The following is a 19,983-nucleotide window of genomic DNA, read 5'->3' as shown; positions in this document are numbered from 1 at the left end:
CACGCTGAGCGCGATTAACGAATATGCTTTGTCGGAACGCAGACGATATGAATTTCTTACAGTTGTTGTCGCCGTGTCATCCGGGGCAACCTCTGTTCCTTCAACAAATCCCCATAGACCACGCTCCATCAACACAAGCTTTATGTTATATTTCCACGACTGGTAATTTTTGCCATCGAGGGGCTCTATTTTTGTGATCTCCGCCATCTTAAACATGCGACCGTCCAGGGCCCATAACCTGATAAAATAATCTGAAGCTTTGGTTAATACAAAGAAGGTTTATTTAATAATATCAACTTAACACAAAGCAGGCACGTGTAGAAAGCGCCATATATAAAGTAAGAACAGGAAAATTATAAAATACGGAACACGTGATTACATGACGTAACTATTATATTCTAACAATTGCTACATTGAAGGTGATTTGTGATGGTAAAATTGTATTATTTTCCTTTAGTTATGTATGATTAATGTATTGTGATGTTGTGAATTCAAACTGAACTGAACATCTATGTGTTACTCAGGAGAGGCCTAGCAGATCTACTCTGGAAGTTAATTTGTATCCATTGCCTTCGGGATGCACCCCAACTACCACAAGAAGTCTTACTTCTTCAAATTCTTCAAGTAGTTCATACAAAAGAAAAAAAAGACATCTGGTTTGTTGGTCGGTTAAGAACGTGTAACAAGAATATTGTTTGTCTTCCATTTTCTCATGAAAAGACCTTGTCAATTCCAAAAGTAAAACAATGAGATGCTCTTTCTGAAAGGGGACTAATTGGAAAGATTTGTTTGATGTCAAATTGGAATGCTCTTCAGGTGGGCTAAATAATGGAGATAGTAGGGAAAGATACACATTTACTACAAAGTAAATGTGTTTGTTGATAGCTTTGTACAAGTGAGTCAAGAAAGTCCTAGTTATAAAGAGTTGCTAAAAACTTAGTGTTTATTCACTTACTTAATTGTTTAAAATTATTTATAAATGCTCACGTTTTATTAATCTGTTTGCATAATTACATGACAGATGTCCTTAACAATGTTTTTTCATATTGTTTGGTAAATAAAAAATTTATTGTGTTTGATTCAAGTTTATGCCACTTCAGGTGAAGGAGGAAGTGACATCTGTATTCTCCCAAGTCTTTTCATTGGAGAAGCATCTGTCTGGCCATTTGTTATCATCATGATAATGATCAACATTTGCTACTTGTAATGCCGTAGACAGTACTGCCAGCGACGTGCCCAGACAAAGTGATCTCATCTTTCCATCTTTGAGAAGTTATCTCATCCAACCATCTTTGAGAGGTTGACAGCATTGCCAAAACATCCAAGGTAACACATGGTGATTCGTGGCTGTTGTAGGTTAGATACCTGGTCTCTCAAGAGCATCTTGTGAGTTATGTGCCGGCAGGACTTGTTCCTTAAACTGCTGGAGAACAGTGCGGTTAGACCAGGTGCTGTCTGTTCTGGTAGGTTAGTTGGTCCCAGGGTCCATCTGCCATGACCCGCCGTTGTGCTGCCTTCATCCGCCATCCATCTTGTTCCGTTTTGGTATTTTGCTGTCCCAAACTATCCTTGTCTGGTTCCGGGTGGAGCTCCGATGATGGACTGCATAACATCTAGCAGTAACCGAATACTCCTGCATCTGAGGTCACCACCAGTCGTCTCGACACTGTCTTGCCACTGGATCCATGTGATTTCAGAGAAGAGTGAGGTTGATGTCTGCCAGCTTTTCCTCACTATAATAAATTCTTGCAAAAGTCTTGACAACACCACTCAACCTAGAAGTTAAGATTTTTTTTCTTCCTGAAGCCCTGTGGCGATGGGCGAGCGACGAAGCAGCAGGTGTGGATACACTGGGAGCTGTAGTTGCAGACCTGCACACAGGCGGCCCAGGTCTAATGGTCGCTTTCGTACTGACTGAAGCAGCAGTGAACTCGGCGTCTACCTGGGTGTCTGAGCAGCCCTTTTTTAGGGATGCACTGCTCACCTCACATGAGGAAGGGACTAGAAAAGGTGTCCTAAAAAAAGCTTGCTTTAACCTTCATCCTGGCCAGCAAGCCGCGGTTGGCGGGAATCCCACACCAGCGGTCGAAATAAAGGAAAGAAAAAATTTAAGGTGACACCGATCACCTTAGGCACATGGAATGTGCGTACATTACTTGACAACCCTTCAACAGACAGACCAGAGAGGAGAACTGCTTTAGTTGCCAGAGAACTTGCTAGATATAACATCGACATTGCAGCACTGAGTGAGACTCGTTTCGCTAATGAGGGGCAGCTGACTGAAAATGTAGGCGGCTACACTTTCTTCTGGAGTGGCCGTTCTGCCGATGAGCGCCGAGAGTCTGGGGTAAGTTTTGCCATCAGGAACCATCTTGTGCAAAAGCTTGCCAATCTCCCTAAAGTTACAAACGATCGTCTCATGTCAATGCAGATTCATCTACATGATGGTAAACGGGCCACACTCATCAGTGCCTATGCACCTACAATGAAAAATCCTGAAGATGTGAAAGACAGATTCTACGAAGATCTGGATACTATGCTTTCATCCGTGCGCAGTACTGATAAGCTGATCCTACTTGGGGATTTTAACGCAAGGGTAGGCCGTGATTCTGCCTGGGATGGAGTCATTGGAAAGAGTGGGGTAGGCAAGTGCAACAGCAATGGCCTGCGCCTGCTGGAGTTATGCTCATCACATGGTCTGCTATTAACCAACACAATATTCCGGTTGTCCAACAGGAACAAAACATCATGGATGCACCCCCGGTCGAAACACTGGCATCTTATCGACTACATCATTGTCAGGAAGAAAGACAGACAGGATGTCAGAATTACCAAGGCCATGTGTGGTGCAGAGTGCTGGACTGACCACAGACTCATCATCTCTAAAATGAACATACGCATCAAACCAAAGAGACGTCCACAGGGATGTATGACCAAAAAGAGGATAAATGTTGCCAAGCTGAAAAACCTTCAAACAAGTGCAGCTCTATCCACAGACCTAGATTCCAAAATTGCCAACTTCAATCCTGGAGGTAACGTCGAAGAAGACTGGCAATCCTTTAGGGACACAGTTCACTCAACTGCAGTTCAAGTGTTGGGCTACCCTTCCCGACATCAGCATGATTGGTTTGATGAGAATGATGAGGAGATTCAGGCCCTACTTGATGAAAAGCACAGACTTCATCGTGCTTACCAAGATGATCCAACTTCAGTCTACAAGAAGAATGCCTTTGCCAGTGCACGGAGAACAGTTCAGTGTAAGCTGCGGGCGATGAGAGACTCCTGGCTCAGTGCTAAGGCTGATGAAATCCAAGCCTATGCCGACAGAAATGATACAAAGCGGTTCTATGAAGCTCTCAACACCATATATGGACCTCGATCGTCAGGAAATTCCCCTCTCTTGAGCTCAGATGGGACTTCACTAATTACCAAGAAGGAAAAGATCTTGCATAGGTGGGCTGAACATTTTGAAGCTGTCCTCAACCGTCCTTCTTCCATCAATGATAAGGCAATAGACAGGTTGCCCCAGGTCAACATCAACACGACCATGGATGTTCCACCTGTTGAATCAGAAGTCAGGAGGCAATAAACAAGCTCTCTAGTGGTAAAGCCCCTGGTGCAGATGCTATTCCATCCGAGATATATAAAGTTGGTGGTCCCACATTTATCCAGAAGCTCACTGACCTCTTCCAATCCTTCTGGGCAAAGGATCCATCCCCCAGGAATTGAAAGATGCCTCGATTATTCACCTATACAAGAGGAAGGGTAATCGTCAGTCCTGTGATAATCATCGTGGCATCTCACTCCTATCAATAGCTGGGAAAGTTCTTGCCCGAGTGTTACTAAACCGGCTAATAGACCACCTTGAAGAAGGACTGCTACCAGAATCACAGTGTGGTTTTCGTAAGGGCCGTGGAACTGTTGATATGATCTTCGCAGCACGACAACTCCAGGAAAAGTGTCAAGAGCAGAACCAAGATCTGTACACCACCTTTGTTGATTTGACAAAGCTTTTGACACAGTCTCCCGTCAAGGCCTGTGGAGAATTATGTCCAAGTTTGGCTGTCCAGAGAAATTCATCTTGATGGTTCGTCAATTTCACGATGGCATGTTGGCCAGAGTACTAGCTGATGGTGAATACTCCGAACCCTTCCCAGTCACAAATGGTGTCAAACAGGGCTGCGTACTGGCTCCAACATTGTTCAGCATGGTTTTCACTGCCATGTTAACTGATGCTTATCACGATGGTGTAGATGGTATCAGTATCAAATATAGAATGGATGGGAGCGTATTCAACCTACGTAGACTGCAAGCTATCACCAAGGTTAAGGAGACCATCATTCGTGACTTCCTGTTTGCTGATGACTGCGCCCTCAACGCGTCTTCAGAATCGGAGTTGCAGATCAGCATGAATAAATTTTCCGCAGCCTGTGACAACTTTGGTCTAACCATCAGTACCAAGAAGACAGAGGTCATGCATCAGCCTTCTCCTCGTACACACTACACTGAGCCTACCATACTGGTGAATGGACAGCGTCTGCAGACAGTTGACAAATTCACATATTTAGGGAGCACTCTTTCCAGAGCCGTGACTATTGATGCTGAGGTGAACAACCGGATCGCCAAGGCCAGCTCCGCATTTGGCAGGTTGCGCACAAACGTTTGGGAGCGTAGAGGGATCACCGCTGCAACGAAACTGAAGGTCTACTCTGCCATAGTATTTCCAACTCTCCTTTTTGCATGTGAATCCTGGACTGTTTACCAGAGGCATGCGAGACAGCTGAATCACTACCACACAACCTGTCTCCGTCGGATATTGAGAATCAAGTGGCAAGACAAGGTGCCAGACACAGATGTCCTCTCTCGATCCAACCAGCCATCCATCTACACCTTGCTGATGAGAGCACAGATCCGATGGGCGGGCCACATTGCTCGCATGCCAGATGAGCGGATACCTAAGCAGCTGCTATATGGTGAGCTCTCCAACGGCAAAAGATCAGTCGGAGGCCAGAAGAAGCGGTTCAAGGACACATTAAAGACCTCACTGAAGTCCTTTAACATCAACACCGCAACATGGGATAAACTTGCAGGGAACCGATCAACCTGGCGCGATCTCATCTTTAAGGGCTGTCAAGCATCAGAAGAAAGGCGGACTGTGGATGCCAAACAGAAACGTGAGCTGCGGAAATCAAGAGCAGCCAGTGCTTCAACATCAGATGCATCTCTGGTTTGCCCTTCGTGTTCAAGAGCATTCCGTGCCAAGATTGGGCTCATTAGCCACCTCAGAACTCACCGTACCCAATCTTCTAGTACTTGAGTTAACTGGTCATGGTCATCATCGCTTGCGATGGACGAACAACAACAACAACAACAACAGTTATAAAGAGTTGCTAAAAACTTAGTGTTTATTCACTTACTTAATTGTTTAAAATTATTTATAAATGCTCACGTTTTATTAATCTGTTTGCATAATTACATGACAGATGTCCTTAACAATGTTTTTTCATATTGTTTGGTAAATAAAAAATTTATTGTGTTTGATTCAAGTTTATGCCACTTCAGGTGAAGGAGGAAGTGACATCTGTATTCTCCCAAGTCTTTTCATTGGAGAAGCATGAGCTGCTTGATTATAATTATCTGTGTGGAATGACCAGAATGAAGAAGCTGAAACGACCTTCTGTCAACTGTAGTTTTTCCTGGAATGGGCAGGAGGTTGCATCCTTGACTGGACAGGGTAGTCTATATATTATGGCAAACACACCACTGCCATCTAAGGTTTCAGAGATCGTAAGTATTTAAGTGTTCACTGTGTTATTTTATTGAACTCAGTTGATTTGTGTTGAATATGCTTTACTTAGAAAAGAAAAAGTATACTACCTACCTGATAAAATATTGCTGCTTAGGTCAAGTGTGATGGTGATGATGATGACGATGAAGATGATTATGATGATGTTTACATCAGAAGTGAAGAGAAAGTGATAGATAATAGTACTTCCCATCAATGTTTAATAAGGTGTACAGTGGAAGAACCATGAGCTATTTCTATGGTAAAGTAATAATCATTGTTGAAGTGAATTATATTTTTCACTATTTTTGTTAGTTCTCTATACCCCAGAAAGTTTTCCTAAACTGCATTGTTGCGTTATTTTTTATATAAGATCCATAATGAGTTTTTTAATATCCATAATTGGTTTTCGTAAATTAACATTCTTTATCTGTGAATGGATATAATTCCACTTTACCATTATTGTTATTCATTATGGGATTTACGTAAATTCCATGATCAATAACAAAGTTGGGTTTTTTAAAAAAATTTCTATGATATTCAATTCATTTTACACAAACTTTCCTATTAATTGTAGCAACGTCTAATAACCTTTAGATTGGGAATTCTGATGTTGACAGCAAAGACCTGGAGACATTACGAGTAATGTTTCCTCAAACATCAGTAAAGCAATTTGAAGAGGCATTAAAAGACAATGTCAATATAGATTTTGCCATTGAGGAATTGCTCTCCAATTCAGCTGAAACTGTTGAAAGTTTGGGTGAGTTATTTGGACACTGGTTCAATAAATAAACATCAAATATGACATTAATTTATGTTGAAAGTGCAATATATGTTGCATCTTGCTGTGGCGTTCTGGCTGTGTTTTTGTGTTTTGACTGGTCTTAATAAAGGTCTTCAAAACGTTATTAAATGTGACATCTTTCTCATGGCGCCAAGAAAATAGTGCAAAATTGTAAATGTTTTCATTACAGGTAATTTTGAAACAGCAGAATACTTCAGACGACAGTTGACTGGAAAGATTTATACTGTCAGTTTCTAGAGATAATTTTTGGCAAGAGGGATTTATGTTTTACAAACAAGGTGGTGCAAATTTAGAAAGACATTCCATGTTTCATTTGATGACAATGGAACAGAGCTTGGTATAGACACCGGTGGGCTTCGTAGAGAGTTTTTCCAGTTATTGGCAGATAACATGACGTAAACTTACTTCGGTTTTTTTGATGAAGACATTCCGAATCTTTTGCCGGCAATGAAAGGCCCAGCATTAAGACTTGATCACTTCCGCATTTTTGGAACTATGATTGCACACTACATAGCAAATGGAGGAATAGGTAAGTGAAGGCACATTTCGGTTTTGTTGACATAGACTAGAAGGAAATATTCGTGTAACATCGTGTACTATACTGTCTATACTATCAGATTTTAGGATCATTAACAGAATATGAGGAAATGATCTTTTTAAAGAAAGATGTGTATCATGCTTTTAGGATTTCCATTTATGGGTCGGCCCTTGTTCGAATACATTTTGAATCAAAATGCCGAGTCCTGTCTCTTGTTCTGCAAGTCCGAAATGGTTCCACATAAAGAAACAAAGGAACTGGTCCAAGAGGTGGTATACCAAGTGGAGGAATTATGATATGATTTATGCGATATAAAAGTGAGATGTTTTGCGTATATTTGCAATCTTTTTCAGGTTTCTACATGTACTGAAAAAAACTTTTCTCGATAAGCTTCACGGCCAGATGTGTTAGACTACATAGTCTAACAATACAGGTGTGCAATTTATCTACGAAGTACATTATTCCAAGTTATCAAAAGGACCTATTTGTTTACTGTTGTCAGGTTAGACTGGTGCTATTACCTTTAAGGAAAAAGAGCAGATTGTTGCGACTGCCATTTTTCACGAAGTTATATGGAAGCGAGAATCTGCCATCAATCAACTTCTGCAAGGACTAAAGTTTTTCAAGGTTCAGGAAACTGCTAGAAAATTTCCTCAGCACTCTCTGCCGAAATTTGTCTCGACGAATATGGTTTTGAACAGCAATGTCTTGCTGCAGCATGTTAAATTTAGGGAGGCATAAACGAGTCGGAAAAACGAACCAAACAATTTGAGTATATAGAAGAGAACATCGAAATAGCGTGTGGCGATGGTAAGCTTTTTGGAATATCAAAGATTTACGTACGAACCGAGCCATATCTATTTTTTATAATACAATATTTGCAATCGGGGGCGCCGCTCATTTGAAAGATTTTTCAGTTGAGCGTTGTATCAAGAATATTTAAAAATATAGAAGGACGTTTTTAATATGTTTTTCAAAAAATAAATTTTTGAGATTGACGTTAACGATTCGTGGTTGTTTTGTATTAACGTCTTTAACAATTTTGACATGGTGTGTTGATAAATCATACAATTAAAAGTAATTAGTGCTTAATAGGGCGCTCAAAGGAGTATATACAGTACTTGACAATCAATGTCGGAAAAACTTGGATTTTATTTCTTCGTTCAATTGTGCGCTTGTTGCAACATGTTTAAAGTTAAAATGTTTTTTTATGTTTCACTAGATAAAAAATTCAGAAGATGTATTGCTCTTTTTCAGTTCATTACTGGACAACAGTCAGTCGCTGGAAGCCTTCCCAGCAAAAAGATGTTGCATTTATCGAGGATCTAGAGGCAAGTTACCCTACAGCTGGCACATGCGGAATAAAGTTTTATCTTCTAACAAAACATCTAATGTTCAACCAATTCTCAGCAGCCATGGACAAAGCACTGGAGTGTGAGTCTTATGGTTTTCACTGTTTTTGATCGACAAAGTACAATGCTCAAAATGAAGGTTTCAAATGTAGTTAAAAATACTTGTTATTTTTGAAACACTAGCACACCAATTGTTTGAAATATTGTTTGGCATATTAACCGAAGTCCCACTGTTATTGAATTACCTATTTAGTTTTTTACTTTCTGTTTTTCATCTCTGACATTGTGCTTTTTTAATGATGTGCTAAGCATTTTGCACATTTCCATTGGTAGAATTAGTGAGATAATTTTCCGCAAACCGAACAGTTTCCATATAAATGTTTTTCCCTTTGTCATTGGACACAGCTAAAGTGTTTATTGTTTCTCTCAGTTGGGTCAATACCACATCAGGAAGGGGAGATACAGAGGGTAAGACTTCAACGTAAGGCAAAATGGCAGGGTTCCTCAGAAGTTCCCGGGCTAAAACTGATGGATATGGTGTGGAATGCAATGTTAAGTGACGTAACTGAGTAAGGTGTCTGTAAGCAAACTTAAGCTGCAGTGGTGTGGCAGAAACTTCAGTGGAAATGCTATGTGAGTTGTGGGCATTCACAAACTCTGTCAAAATCCTGTTAATCCTCGGGGAAAAAAACAAACATAGTGCAAGCAAAATTTATCAGTACTGTTTGTCATATCAAGTTTCTCTTCAAATTCAAGTTCTCTGATTGTATCAGCAAAATGATTGACTGGCTTTTGACATCACCATTCAATCTTTCAACCCGTTGGTTACGAACAGATGTACCAGCTATAACACTGTGTTCTCCTCAGAATCATATTGAGCTGTTGCTGCAAGAAATTTCCTTATTACATTATCAGTCTTGTTATTGTCTGATGTTTGTCCATATGTTATAAGTCGGCTAAAACCATCAATTCCAAGTTTAGTGACAAATCCCCATTTTACAAGCTTATGGTTCCCGTCTAGGTGCCAGATATAATTAGGGCAAGGAGTCTCGTATACTCTTGGATGAAAGTTTCTGGAGTTACGCTCTATGGGGCCTTGTGGGCCTTGTATTGATGCTCAGACTCTATTTCTTTGTACCCTGATATTTCTTGCTTTAAGATGGCCCATTACAATAATTTCGCCAGCATTTGGATGAGTTTCTTTAATTTCTGCGATAATTTTATCAAGATGGGAATCATCAATGTTGGTAAACCTTGAAGAATATTCAACGTCTGTTTCACCTAAGAGCTTGTAGACTGTAGTCTGTAGGCCTGCTCATATGAAAGTGAGTAGCCATTTGTGAAACAGTGAACCCTAGGTCAAACATTTCCCTAATTTGATCAGGTTTTACATCAGTTTTTGGTCGTCCTTTGCCATAATATGATAAAATATACAGATCATGTTTATAAAATCAAAACAATCACTAGCGCAAATTCATTGAAATTCGTACCGTCTCGATTCCTGTATAATTTCGTTCTCAGTGTCATTGTCGGGTTGCTCGTGTAAGACTTCCGTGACTCTCGCTATATTGCGTTTAACCGACTTAACCAAGCATTATGGAAAGATTTTTTATACAATGTGTTTAGTTTTGGTTTTGTTTAGTGCTGTTGAAACTTGAAAGGTTTCTGGCGCTATTTGATAATAAAGTAAAGATTCTCCCCCGTATTTCTACCCGTCAATTTTGCTTCAAGCAACTTTATTTTACATTCGACGCCGGCCATATTTATTTAACATTTGGCGCGCGCATATAATCTCACATTGTATGCAAACCATATTTGGATTGTTTACAGACCATCTATGTCTTGTTTGCAGGCAACCAAAATTGACCGTCATTGTTTTACAAACAATCTATGGATTATTTAGTTAGAAGGTAAACCATCCACGGATTGTTTTCAAACCATTTATGAATGGTTTGCAAATAATGCGATGATGATATGCAAATCATCTCTGGTTTGTATGTTTATAACAAATTATGTAACTAATAATGAAAAACAACACTCATAAGTTAAAACATTTTTTTACGCTTGGCGCCCCATAAACCAATGCATACTTTTCTACATTTAAAATAAATGATAATTGATCCGTACTGTGACAAATAAGATTAACAAATTACTAAAATGAGCAGTTTTTTTTATTAATGTACGTAGAATATTTGCATTTTTAATTTTTCATTCGAAAAATTTTGGTTGCCCCCTCTCCTCCAACCTGTCGGAGTCATTGTACTGCCCTGACCTTCGGGTCGCTTGAGAAACAAATAACGGAATAAATGCGCGAAGAGTCTAGAGGTGCTATTTTCTCCATAATATTCGAAAAATTTCACATAATTCGACTTGTTGAGAAATACAATTCTGCAACATTTACGAAACGAAATGAAAACGACTAAGGAAAAATTTGTCACTTCAAATGTTAAATTGCTTGATTTAGTTTTAAAGGAGTTTTGTAAAGCATCAAATTTATGAAACAAAGAAATTTTAATAACCTAAACAGTTTAAGGTATCTTGAATACAGCAGGTTTAGACAGGCTTCATTGGTATAAATATAGTTTCAATTATATACAGGTTTAGTCAGGCTAAGATAGGATGAATATATTTTCAATTCAAAATATTTTACAGCAAAATATTTTATTGTCTTATTGACAATAATTTATTTCTTAAATATTCTTTAGAAATTCCTCACTAATAACTTTACAATGAAAGTATTTAAAATTTAAAATGAGCTGCTCTAATGCATTCTTTTAACTTACACCAGTTCCGCTAAAATTTCATACGCAGACATACAGTCAAACGACAGGACTTGTTCTGTTTTTTTAACGTTTTTATTAAAAGGATCTTTAAAGATAACTACCACATTCAAAAACAAGGTAGGTTTCGATAATACGTTTGCCCTAAACTACAAGAAATTCTTCATTTTTTTATAGCTGTTGGGATGATTTTGTTATGATAAATACGGAAATAAAATGCGAACGATTGGAAACCGTTTGACGCGTATCTGGCGTTTACTCGGGCTACTTGCATGCGAAAGTGTTTGGTTAAAGATACTTTCGTATTAAAATACACCTTCTGCCCTGCAATTAAGAAAATAAACATTCAATAAGAGCTGCGGCACAACAATATAACTATGGAATATTTATGTAACGAACGGAATTTGAGAAAGTTAAGTTGGATTGATTTTGACTTAAAATAAAAGGTAAAATTCAATAATACTTAAAAGACATTCAATAAGCAACCCGAAGGATCGAATACAAGTTTACAAAAGAATATTCACTTACACGCTCAGTAATTTAACAGTATTAAAGTGCGAACGAACAAGGTTTTCTACATTCTTGTGACCAATTATGGCGTAAATGTTGCATCATGCAGGTTAGACAAGAAAACTAACAAATCGTATAGTTGACTATTTATTCGATCGGAATAAAATTTTGTGGTGATACAAAACAGAACATAAAGAAATATAATATGTGAGCCATACTACAAATAATATTCTTATTTCTGAGGCGAGGCTCCTTTTATTCGACTTCTTATACTGGTTAGCAGTATGTTCACAGGTTAGTAGAATATATTATTCACAGGTTTGCAAAGTGTTTGTTCAATATTCATTCCAAATATTACGTTTAACTGTCTCTCTGTCAAGTCATTATCTTGAAACATGTGTCATACATATGATATGTAAATTATTCAAAAAAATGTTAATTTATGTTATTCGAAAAGTACACCTATAACCTAGTATTAAAACAAATACTATAAGACAAAAGAACAATCTCAAAATGCAGTTCAAATTCGCAGACATATATATGGCAAATACATCGACGTCTTTGTTGCCAGACGAAAGCGAAGCAAGAATAATGCACGAATGTGAGTCGAAGAAAGCATACTCGGAAAGTGCGTTTAATAATCCAGGTGACACAATTTCAAACGATTCACTTTTTGCTGACAAAAAACTAGAGGAGTGAAAACCAGTGTATGAAAAACAATGCCGACGACGAGAAAAGAACAAAGCCTCGTTTCAGGTCGAGTTATACCAGAAAATATACCTTCTTTTAACTTAGCTTGCTGGGTCTTTACTGAGAAATCTCGTTGTATATGTGCTCGGTTTGTACAAAAACAACTTCTGTTCGAAATTTCATCCGTAAAGAGCACGTGCAACCTACCCCATAACAATTTCAGTTCTATATATGTCATTGTATTATCTAAATTTTTTATCATTACATCTTTCGTGCTCTGCGTTTTATCGTGTAAATGAATATTCTAACAGGGGCGGATCTAGAATTTTTCAAACATCAGTCATGGAACGCCGGAAGCGTTTCGCACCTGGGGTGTTCAAGGTACTCTCTCCCGGGAAGTTTTGAGTTTCAAAGCCTTGGGAATGCCATTTTCGGCGTTTTAGAGCAATACAAAATGTTTTTTGTAGGCATCGTTTTGGCGTAAAAACAGCGAATTTTGCTTACGTTTTTTTCAAAAAAAAAAACTGAAGTGAACAATACTTGAATGTTTTGCCAAATATTTAGGCTCATTATCATGCCAAATATAAGGCTTATTAGCATGCCTAGGAACATAAAATTTATTCAAAAACAGATATAGTCTTTAAAAATTTCTACCAAGTTGTCAGGCATAGACCCCCCTAGAGACCCCCATTCAAACCTATATGTAACGAGTTAAGTTACAAATTTGGTACTACAAGGGACAGTTCATAGATGTAGAAAAGCTCCGATTTCAAACCATGCAAGTTTATAGTAACCCTTTACCCATCTCCACATACAGTGCCAGCAAATTCACCTTTTGAGAAAGAACTCAAAATTTTTTTCTGCCAAATATTAAGCTAAAATTATCAGAGTGAAAATTTGCAATTAAGGGCAGCTTAATGCCATAAATGTTTATTAGGCATTTCGCTAGACTATTATCTTCTGGTTACATATTTTGCACCATATGGTTACAGATGTTTTGTCCATTGAAATAGATTTGAAGAATGTAGAATTTCGCTGCCATATAATGGCCAAGATTTCTTTAGCTTTAAAAAAATCATAGCTAAAAGTCCTTCGGCAACAACAAATTTAGAAACATCAATCTGCTTACCATACGCCACATCGACATAAATCGCATTACGAACTCGCATAAATTGACTTTGATATTTTACATTCATGCATACACTTCAGTTGTCCTTTACTTACGATATTTGATGTAAATTTCTGCTGAGAAAACTCTAAACAATGATGGCTTGCTTTTGAACATCAATGATTGAAATGTCTCTCGCGAGATCGTCTTTGCCAAGCATTTACAATTCACTCATAAATTTTTCACCCTCTTGAAAAAATTCACAGTCTGGACAGCAGCATCCATATCATGTCAATATATGAATTTGTAAATAATTTCGCTAAATTCTATCTGATTGTAGTTTCAATCATGATTTAGAAAATTACTACGAAACGATCAAACATTCAATTCAGAAAGTGAGCTTGACTATGTTAGTTCACTTGCTTATCAGTCGAAATCGGTCAAACCAATCACAGTACGACAAAAATTTAAACGAACCAAATACACGATATTAATGATTCGTGGAGAAACATGTATATTATTGAATATATCCAGTTGAATCCTTTCAAAATAAACAAAAAACATGCTGAATGTTTCCGATTTGTATAAGTTGAACGATCAGGTAAAAAGTCATGTAAATATAAATTAAACAAATAGCGTTTAATTATTCATTTGAGCAATAATTTTTTAAAAAAGTAGAACTACTGACTTTTATTTAAAATCTGTTGCATTTAATAAAATTACAAAAAAAAATGAAAAAAAAACTTAAAAAAAAATAAATTAGCTATGTAAAAAGATATATAACTACAAAGTAGTATAAAAAAGTTTAAATTGTGATTTTTGCACTTTTTTACTAAAAAAGTTAGACCATTATTTTTTATTTAAAGTTGGTTGCCTTTATTAAAATTGTATTAAAATATATTAGGCTTTTTTATTGCAGGTAGCCTTCCATCTATTAAAGTTCAATGGGTTTGACCGATTTTGACCAGTGAACTCTATTACAACTGGAAGGCTAACTTGGCCGCCATCTTTGAAGCCTGCATGATCACCGCCATTGAGGGTACGAAGGCGAAATACATCACTTCGAAATTGCCGGATATTTTGCACAAAACAGTGCTCTTTGAGCCAGCTTAATGTCTAAAAACCTTAAAGAATATTTGGACTTTAATATAAAACAAGTTTAAAGGACAATTGTACATGTTTAAGCTGCTTTTTAGAAGGATGAAAAGCGAACTTTGTTTTATCAGTCAGCCAGTTAATATAATTCCATATATGTTAAAATCTACTAATCGAATAAGCAAACCACATAACTGTTTCCCTCAGTCTCAGTCAGTAAGTGATATTTTTTTAAGGGAATACCTTTCTTCTCGAAGAATAAAGTTGACTAAAACATACCCCTATGAGAAATTTTGTCTTCCCAGATAAATTTTCTTTTTAAAAATGAAAATATTTCGTAGAACAAACATAATTAACTGACTTGTTATAAATTACACGTGGAGTTACATGTTTTACATACTAGTTTTGTTTAATTTTTAGCTGTTGGTAGACTGTATGAAAGGCACACATTTTATATCAAACTATTTGCTGCAATGCTGACTCTTATAACCCTAAACTTTTAGTACAATTCTGAAAATTTTTATGAGAAATTAGCATTCAACAGTTACAGTAAAAATCGCTCGTAAAACCAGGCTTCAACGGACAGCAAGATTTTAAGAAGGAGAGCAATATTCCTAGGAAATTTTCCAGTGTGCGGTGAATTGCCGGTTCAATATGGCCTTTTCCTATCACGTACTAATAACTAGGCATGAGCTATGCACTGCGCAATAAATAAGTTGGACAAGGCACAAAAAATAAATATTCCAAAATTTCCTAATGGTAGATAGATCAGCCCCTTTCCTACCACAATGAAAAAGATAACCTCACTAACTACCCTCTATGTCATCAACCATTGAAGGTTGCTGACCTCAAAGTTACCCTCTTTAATGTTGTTCCCCGAAAAATGCCAATGACACAAGAACAACAAAATAACAAAACAACTGTTGTTGTGTAAGTTGAAAAATCTTAGTGATGACTATATGAAGACGCCAAGCTTTCCATAAACGTTAAATATAGTAATTCCTAACTGACCGAGCTTCCGTTGTGCACTCCACGATGAAAGACTGCTCCTTCTTCTCTTATAACCTATAGAGTTCAACAAATTCAAATTTGTGATTTTTTAATGCCAGATGGAGCAACCTTACAAGAATGGAAGTGAGAAACAGCCCTCAACCTTCCCACAAGTACAGTTCACTCAAAATGAAGGATATGTCTCCCAAGATTACCCACTTCTCGGCCACTCTTCTAGCAAAAATCATACTCAAGATGACCCACTTCTTGTTCCTCCTACTGAAGAAGATTTACCTGAAGAATATCCACCTGAAGATTACCCACTTCTGGTTCCCCCTCTTGAACGACAACCCGTTAATTACCCAGCACTAGTACAGCCTCAAAATAATCAAAATTATGCACCTCAAAGTCACCATCCTCGATTTTATTCTCTTCAGCAACCAAACACGATGATTCAACAGGAGCAGAGTAATAATACAACAGTTGTTGTGCAAGTAAGGACAAACAAGAATCAAAACAACCTAATACATAACTCTATCAAAATTTAAATTTAAATTTACTTAACACTAAAAAAAAGTGTGTTTTAAAAGTTCAATGTGATATTTTTACTTAGAACCAATCTCAGCGTGCAGTTGGGGCAACAGCAATTCCAGTTTTCAATGATTACATGGGGTTGTCCACCTTTGCGTGTCTGTGTTGTTGTCATCCACTTGGTCGTTTTGCACGGAAAATGTCACGTCAGGTATTTGTTTCTACACATACACAAAATTTCCATACTATTTTAATCATGCATTTAAGAAATATAGAAGATATTGCCACAGTCTTATGCAAACCGAGGAGACCGTTGAGAGTATTTGCGTAGGCTTACGTAAACCTAGGAGACTGTTGGGAGAACTTGAGGGTCGCACCTATTCAAGAGTTCTCACAGACCTCTACGCAGAATTTGCATTAGCCTGTAAAAACATGAAAAAACATTATTTTTATGTATAACATAGCAATAATCCAAAAAGTACAATAATAAGGAAACGTTTTGATTTTTCCTCTCAAGTGTGTTCATGAATTATATGCAAATTTTCTTAGATTGATGGACTAATTTAATTGGTTCAGCTCAAATCTGTTTAGCCCTGGCTAAAGGAAACACAGCTATAGACCAATCAGCCTCTGTGTTTTATTGTGTTTATTTCATATAAGTTGTACATATGTTTGCTTGCTAGAAAATTCAGCCTTTCTTTCTCTAGTGCATTTTTATGCAACTTAATTGACAACAAAATACTCGTATAGTCATTTTACTCATTTTGTCAAAACTTCAAGCAAGCTATGTAAGAAATTTCTATATTGAACTTGACGTCAAGGAAACTCTTTTCAAACACTATTGAAATTTCATTTACTACAATAATCAAGTAACTTTTTTAAATCGATTTGCATAAATGTTTTTTGCAAACAGAGACGATTTATTTTGTCCTGTGTGTAGCTAATCAAGTGTTCAATTTGATTTTTTCCGTTGCCGAACGCCAGACAGTTTTAGAAAAATTGTGTTTTGTGAAATGTTCAAAAACAGTTGTGTTCAATTTGATTTTTTCCGTTGCCGAACGCCAGACAGTTTTAGAAAAATTGTGTTTTGTAAAATTTGAACTTCTAAATTTCTCATAATCTGAATTTTATCATCTTATTTAGGCAAGACGTGATTACAATGCAGGTGACTATGAAAGTGCCATGAAATCAGCAATAATGGCCAAAAGACTGGCTATCGCTTCTATAGTTATTGGAACGATTCTTCTTATTTCAGCTGCTATAGTGATAGTAATAGTGAGCAGCTAAAGTAAATAATTGTACAGTTGTCACTTTTAATTTTCATTCTGATTTTCATTTTAATTTTCACTTAGAATTATAAGTTTCATTGCAATAAATTTGCGCTTGAAGATGGAAAGACGGTTTATTGCATACTTACGCCATGTTACGGTCTGTACACACAAAATAGTCATGAACTTTAGGATAACGTTAAATATATACGGCAGTTGAACTACACTAAATAGAAGCCGATATAGCTCGAATATTTCAAAAAGCAAAAAGTTTGTTACTAAAGGTTAATCAGACGAGAATATAAAAACTGTGTATTCTAAGTAAATCAACAAAAAAATTGACCAAACAAAAATTAAAACGGACCTTTTCATGTAGCTAATCATGCACAAAATCATCTATCATTGGACTAGTTATCCAAGATGAAGGCAAAATCAGAACTGTTGAATATAACTGACTGATGTGAATTTTCACGTTATCACAATACTTCAAAGAATCTTTGCAGTAAAAATCATCACAATTTATTATCACATTTGTCTCTTAGCACAAACTTCGCCCTTCGTGCTACATCCGTATAAAAACTATAGCTACTTCTCGGAAAAGACATAGCCTTCGGTTATTATGGAATTTCTTATTTTACATACTTTCCCAAATTCCTCCCACTTGTCGTCTGTCAATTCCCAGCCTGTTAACTCAGTTAACTTTTTACGGTACCAACATGGCATATGCAGTAAAACATTGTAATATTTTTTGTATATCTTTAAAATACTTGTCAGATTCAGCAATGTTTTTCAATTTTGTGCCATTTGTGTCAATGGAATGTACGAATTCGGCGTGACTCTGAATCGAGATTCTTCTTAAAGAGAAACATGTTTAACAAGCCTTGGATATGGCGTTTGATTTTTCAGGTGTAAATTGTAAGGCGAGAGCTTTCGTATAGTTTCTTGAATATCTAAGAATGAATCATATAAAGGCTGAATTTAGTGCAAAAGAAACTTTTTAAAAGACATTCCAGTAGGCAATCGACGTCCGATCGAAGTCGAAATCGAGTCGAAATGACGTCGCGACGTCCATCGACGTAATTTTCGGCGTTCTTTCCAAGTCGAAATACCGACGCTCAATCGACGTCATTGTTTCGACTCTATAGTGAGTTTACGAAACTTCACATTTTGACGACGACGCTGGGAGGTAATGCTAATTCGCATGCTTAACATTTTGGCTGCTTCCTTTGGCGACGACGCCGTGAAATCGTCTTCTTTGGACGCGTCCTGCATGTTCAAGATGGCGGATGAACATGAAAACACAAAAAGGTAGGAATCCAACAGTTTTAAGTGTTTAAAGCATTTTTTAGCAATAGGTTATTGTTATGTTCAGTTTGTACTGAGATAAGAGCAAATTATTTAACACACAGAGTACTAAATCGATTGTTTTTTTCAAATATTACAACTCAACTAATTGTTTTCATATTACACGAAATATTATAAATTTATAATTAATTTATTTGTTTGGTTTCCTTTGCATTCTTAATTATTTTTGTAATTTTAGCAAAAAAGCAATGACTTGGACAAATGAGCATAATAAAAAATCTAGTTCGTGAAATGTACTTTGTCAACCATGGAACTTCAAAAAAGGATCACAGCAACGAGGTAATGCACGGGAAATGATCAGTGATTCCTTAAATGATATGGATAGCCCAAAGTTTAACGTGACGCTAAAGTCTGTTCGAGACCACTACACTTTACTTCAAAAACAACAAAAGAAAAGATTAAGAGAGGAGGAAAAAGCTTCTGGGATCTCTCCAGAGCCATCTGCAGTAGAAACTTCCATTGAGGAAATTATTCAATTGTTTAGAAATAAAGATGAAGAGAAAATTTTGGAAGAGAAACAAAAACAAAACTCTGTTGCAGAAGTAGAAAAGGCTGTGGAAATGAGACAACAGTCAATGGAAACATTAGCTGAAACTTGCAAAAGAAAATCTCAAAGTAAAGATGGTGAAAAACCTAAAAGAAGAATGTCATCCAATGGAAGTGAAACCATTGCCTATTTACAACAAAAGTCAAAAGCTGATGCAGAACTTAAAAGAGAAGACTTGATGTTGAGAAAAGCTAAAGCTGATGAAAGAAAGCAACAACAAAACAACATCATTTCTCAACAGGACGCTCTCACTAAAACCTTAACTGACAGCATTGCTGCTCAGCAAAGGCAGCAAGAGCAACTAATACATCAACTGCAACTTCAAAACACTGCTTTACTAACATCGATGCAGAATATTGTTAAAAAAGACTGAAATGTTTTGTTAAAACAGTGCATAGTTTGCTTGAGAGTAGACCAAGCTTTTTTCACATAAACAATTTACTGTTATTGATATTATAGACGAAACATTCATAAAGTTATCCACAAGAGTATATTTGAGTGATGTTAAAAAATGTTCCTGATGACTTAACTCTGTCCATTAAACAATTAATCAACTTGATAAGATTGAATATTTTTGAACTTTTTACACAAAATATTCATGTATAGATGGAGGTTGAAG

The 19,983-nt window shown here is 36.9% G+C and overlaps 4 protein-coding genes and 1 long non-coding RNA gene across 5 annotated transcripts; all 5 read left to right on the top strand.

Moving 5' to 3' along the window:
• The first annotated feature begins 1,393 nt into the window (after positions 1-1,393).
• On the top strand, positions 1,394-3,589 carry LOC124440415. Its single transcript, XM_046990813.1, has 3 exons — positions 1,394-1,463; positions 1,807-2,010; positions 2,052-3,589. The coding sequence occupies exons 1-3, from the start codon at positions 1,394-1,396 to the stop codon at positions 3,587-3,589; spliced, it is 1,812 nt and encodes a 603-aa protein (XP_046846769.1).
• A 459-nt stretch (positions 3,590-4,048) lies between these two features.
• LOC124440414 lies at positions 4,049-5,317 on the top strand. The gene has a single exon (XM_046990812.1). It carries the CDS (start codon positions 4,049-4,051, stop codon positions 5,315-5,317), a length of 1,269 nt encoding a protein of 422 aa, XP_046846768.1.
• A 245-nt stretch (positions 5,318-5,562) lies between these two features.
• LOC124440127 lies at positions 5,563-8,705 on the top strand. The gene is made up of 8 exons (XR_006946566.1): positions 5,563-5,787; positions 5,904-6,047; positions 6,363-6,545; positions 6,760-7,119; positions 7,276-7,397; positions 7,482-7,561; positions 7,631-7,938; positions 8,386-8,705. It is a non-coding gene; the product is annotated as an uncharacterized LOC124440127 (long non-coding RNA).
• Positions 8,706-11,254: 2,549 nt separating this feature from the next.
• On the top strand, positions 11,255-17,805 carry LOC124440688 (synapse differentiation-inducing gene protein 1-like). The gene is made up of 4 exons (XM_046991105.1): positions 11,255-11,380; positions 15,773-16,147; positions 16,267-16,395; positions 17,328-17,805. The coding sequence occupies exons 2-4, from the start codon at positions 15,773-15,775 to the stop codon at positions 17,469-17,471; spliced, it is 648 nt and encodes a 215-aa protein (XP_046847061.1). The 5' UTR covers positions 11,255-11,380; the 3' UTR covers positions 17,472-17,805.
• A 1,305-nt stretch (positions 17,806-19,110) lies between these two features.
• On the top strand, positions 19,111-19,737 carry LOC124440411. Its single transcript, XM_046990808.1, has one exon. The coding sequence runs from the start codon at positions 19,111-19,113 to the stop codon at positions 19,735-19,737; it is 627 nt and encodes a 208-aa protein (XP_046846764.1).
• The last annotated feature ends 246 nt before the right edge of the window (positions 19,738-19,983 follow it).

Source organism: Xenia sp. Carnegie-2017, unplaced genomic scaffold, assembly GCF_021976095.1.
Source record: "Xenia sp. Carnegie-2017 unplaced genomic scaffold, XeniaSp_v1 HiC_scaffold_2, whole genome shotgun sequence".
Lineage (NCBI taxonomy): Eukaryota > Metazoa > Cnidaria > Anthozoa > Malacalcyonacea > Xeniidae > Xenia > Xenia sp. Carnegie-2017.
Note: the sequence above shows the minus strand (reverse complement) of the source record. Positions and strands in the feature narration are given on the sequence as shown.